This window comes from Metopolophium dirhodum, chromosome 1 (assembly GCF_019925205.1).
Source record: "Metopolophium dirhodum isolate CAU chromosome 1, ASM1992520v1, whole genome shotgun sequence".
In the NCBI taxonomy this organism is placed as follows: domain Eukaryota; kingdom Metazoa; phylum Arthropoda; class Insecta; order Hemiptera; family Aphididae; genus Metopolophium; species Metopolophium dirhodum.
In genome coordinates, this window is record NC_083560.1 from 40,624,957 (window position 1) to 40,627,917 (window position 2,961).

General features: G+C 30.5%; 2 protein-coding genes across 2 annotated transcripts; both read right to left on the bottom strand.

The window, feature by feature from the left end:
* Positions 1-756: 756 nt before the first annotated feature.
* On the bottom strand, positions 757-1,182 carry LOC132938417 (protein FAM200A-like). Its single transcript, XM_061005241.1, has one exon. The coding sequence runs from the start codon at positions 1,180-1,182 to the stop codon at positions 757-759; it is 426 nt and encodes a 141-aa protein (XP_060861224.1).
* A 71-nt stretch (positions 1,183-1,253) lies between these two features.
* Positions 1,254-1,922, bottom strand: LOC132938424 (zinc finger BED domain-containing protein 5-like). Its single transcript, XM_061005255.1, has one exon. It carries the CDS (start codon positions 1,920-1,922, stop codon positions 1,254-1,256), a length of 669 nt encoding a protein of 222 aa, XP_060861238.1.
* Between the last annotated feature and the right edge of the window lie 1,039 nt (positions 1,923-2,961).

Below are 2,961 nucleotides of genomic sequence, written 5' to 3' on the forward strand. Positions count from 1 at the left end.
CCGACCCAAAAAAAAAGTTGAGTAAAAAAAAAAACAAAACAAAATATATATTATGATGATAATTATAATTTATTTTATTTTTTCAAACAAAGAAAATAAGAGTTTTTATTACGACTATGAACATTAATGAGACGGTTGATATTGCTTTTTTCTAACAATTTCTTTAATATTCTGTTCAGTTTCGGCCAATGCACATCTTAGGTCGTGTTCCAAGTTTAATCGGTTTCTTGCTTTTGTTTTCATTGTTACCATTGTTGAAAATCCACTTTCACACCTGTACGTTGTGGAAAAAGGGATCAGTATTTTCAAGGCTTTTTCTGATAATAATGGATACTCGCCACCAATTTTTCGCCAAAATGTTGCTAGTAGTGTGTTATAAAAATCTATTTTCTGTGTGTTGTCTTCACGAAGTCCTAAAAATTGTGATTTGGTTTCAATTTCAGTATCTGGAAATACATTTTCATCCACTGAAAAGGGTCTTAGCACCCAAGCATTTACTTGACGATTTTTTAAATCTGGAAAATATTTACCGATTGAATCTACTACTGATAATAAGTGAAGAGCTATTTGGTCTGTGAATGAACATTTTTCATTTCTTTCGTCGAGCACCATTGTTAGTTCTGGGAACATTGAAATGTCCTCGACATCAATTCTGCGTTGGTAAAGTTGCAATTTACGAAGAAAACTAAAAACCTTATCTTGAGCAGTTAAAATATTCGTCATATTTCCTTGCAAACAGAGATTAAGTGTATTTATTTATCCGAAGAAATCCGCAAGATATGCCAGTTTAGAAATAAATACATTATCTGTTATTTGAGCGTGAAACTCTTTCTCCTTTACCTTCCCTGATTTTCTCCTTTCTAGAAATAAAGCAATTTCTTCTCGGAGCTCAAGCACTCGGTGCAACACCTTGCCTCTCGACAACCAACGTACCTCTGTGTGGAACAACAAGACGTCGAATTTTCCTCCCAGTTCATTACATAAGTCCTTAAAAATTCTTGTATTTGTCGCACTGCTTCGGATGTAGTTAACAATTTTCACTACACGAGTAAATGTGTCCATTAAATCAGGTGGAAGAGTTTTCATTGCCAAAGCATAACGGTGTATAATGCAGTGATTAAATAATGCAAATGAAGCAACTTCTTTCATTAATGTTTGGAAACCAGAATGAATGCCCAACATGGCTGGTGCTCCATCTGTACAGACACCTATTAACTTCGACCACTGCAGCTCATTTTCATCGACAAAATTTTTCACTGTCCAAAAAACATCTTCACTTGTGAAGTAGTACTCAGTGATTCTGAGAATAAGTATTCTTCTTTTATGTCGTCACCCTTTATGTATCGAACATAGACAAGTAGCTGGGAACAAGATGCAACGTCGGTCGACTCATCTAACTGTAAGGCGAAGAAAGGACTTGACTTTATTTCATTGAGCACTGTGTCCAAAATATTTTTGCTCATATCCTCGATACGATTTTTGATAGTGTTGTTAGAAAGTGATATCTTATTTATCTTTTCAAAATGTTGCTCTCCAAGAACAAGTTTTACTGCATCTAGTATACACGGTTTGATAAGATTTTCTCCAATTGTATGAGGTTTCTTGTTTTTTGCGATTCGTAGAGCGATGCAATATGAAGCTTCAAGACCAGCTTCAGTTGACTGAAAAAAGTAACCGGATGAATCCATACGTGCATTTTTTAACGCATCTTCTTTACGTTTGAAAAATGCAATATCTTTTTCTGCAAACTGAGAATGACTTCTCTCAAAATGTTCTTTTAATTTGCTTGGTTTCATACTTTCAGTTGTGAGAGCTTTGTTGCACAGAACACATTGAGGCTTCTCGACACTTTTATCAACAAACTTAGTAAAACCCCATTGTAGAAAAGCTTCTTTGTATGACCGTTTTTTCCCTTGTGACATGGTTCCTGATTCAAAGGAAAATTATTAAAATCCAACATAAAAAAATATAAAATTATTTTACTCACCTACTTTTACTTCACGACAAAATAATCAGAAAATCGACAATACTGATCGATATTCAGTAGACGGCACAGACAAGTACACTAATGAACAAACAGTGAACGACTGACTGATGGTAAAAGATTAAAACCATTAAATTAAATATCGATATAATTTTATAATAATAGAATATAAAATGTGTAGACAATTGTACAACAAAAATAATTCCAGGAAATTCAATATAATGTAATATTCTAAGTATTATTTGAAGATAATAAAATTATCAGTGTCATTAGGACATAAAATAAGGTATTTCCCAAAACTATTAAAAACAATATTATATTATTACAATTTCATTTACAGTCATAATACACATGAGTAAATGGATAATAAGTACTTAAAATACAAGTTTAACTTTTACCCCCCAAAAAATCGTGTTTTTAAGACTTAGGGGTTGATAGATTCTATCATTATTAATATAACATTTAATTTTATGAAGAACAAAATTAATCCAAGCAATTACATCGAAAGACCAAAATAATTAAAATGTAACCAATAACAATGAAACATTTCATACATTTAAACTACAAAATTATTCTTAAACTTTAAATATTTCATCGTATATCTACAAATAAAAAAGAGTTTAAATAATATGTTGAAAATGTTATGGTATAGACAATTTGAAAATTTCAAGTATCGACTTTTATTTGTTTTTGTATAATATATATTATTGTTTTTACTAGTCATTAAGAATGACATTTTCAAAATATAGTTTTAGTTTTATGAACACCAAAACCTGTTTTTAAAAATAAAAAATTGTGCATATGTATTTTTAATGATTTTCAACTTCTATTGTAATAATATATCAGGAGACTTTCATTCAATTTTCAAGCTTTTTTACCCAACAAACAAACTTTAAAAAAAAAAAAACTAAAAAAATTGAAAACTGATAATAATGTCCGTAAACAGCTCAAAAAGAGACGAATTATTTTCAAAATTT

What these genes read in the sequence shown, in the direction of transcription:
- LOC132938424 (XM_061005255.1), bottom strand. Translation starts at nt 1,922, where the DNA reads ATGTCACAAGGGAAAAAACGGTCATACAAAGAAGCTTTTCTACAATGG.
- LOC132938417 (XM_061005241.1), bottom strand. Translation starts at nt 1,182, where the DNA reads ATGTTGGGCATTCATTCTGGTTTCCAAACATTAATGAAAGAAGTTGCT.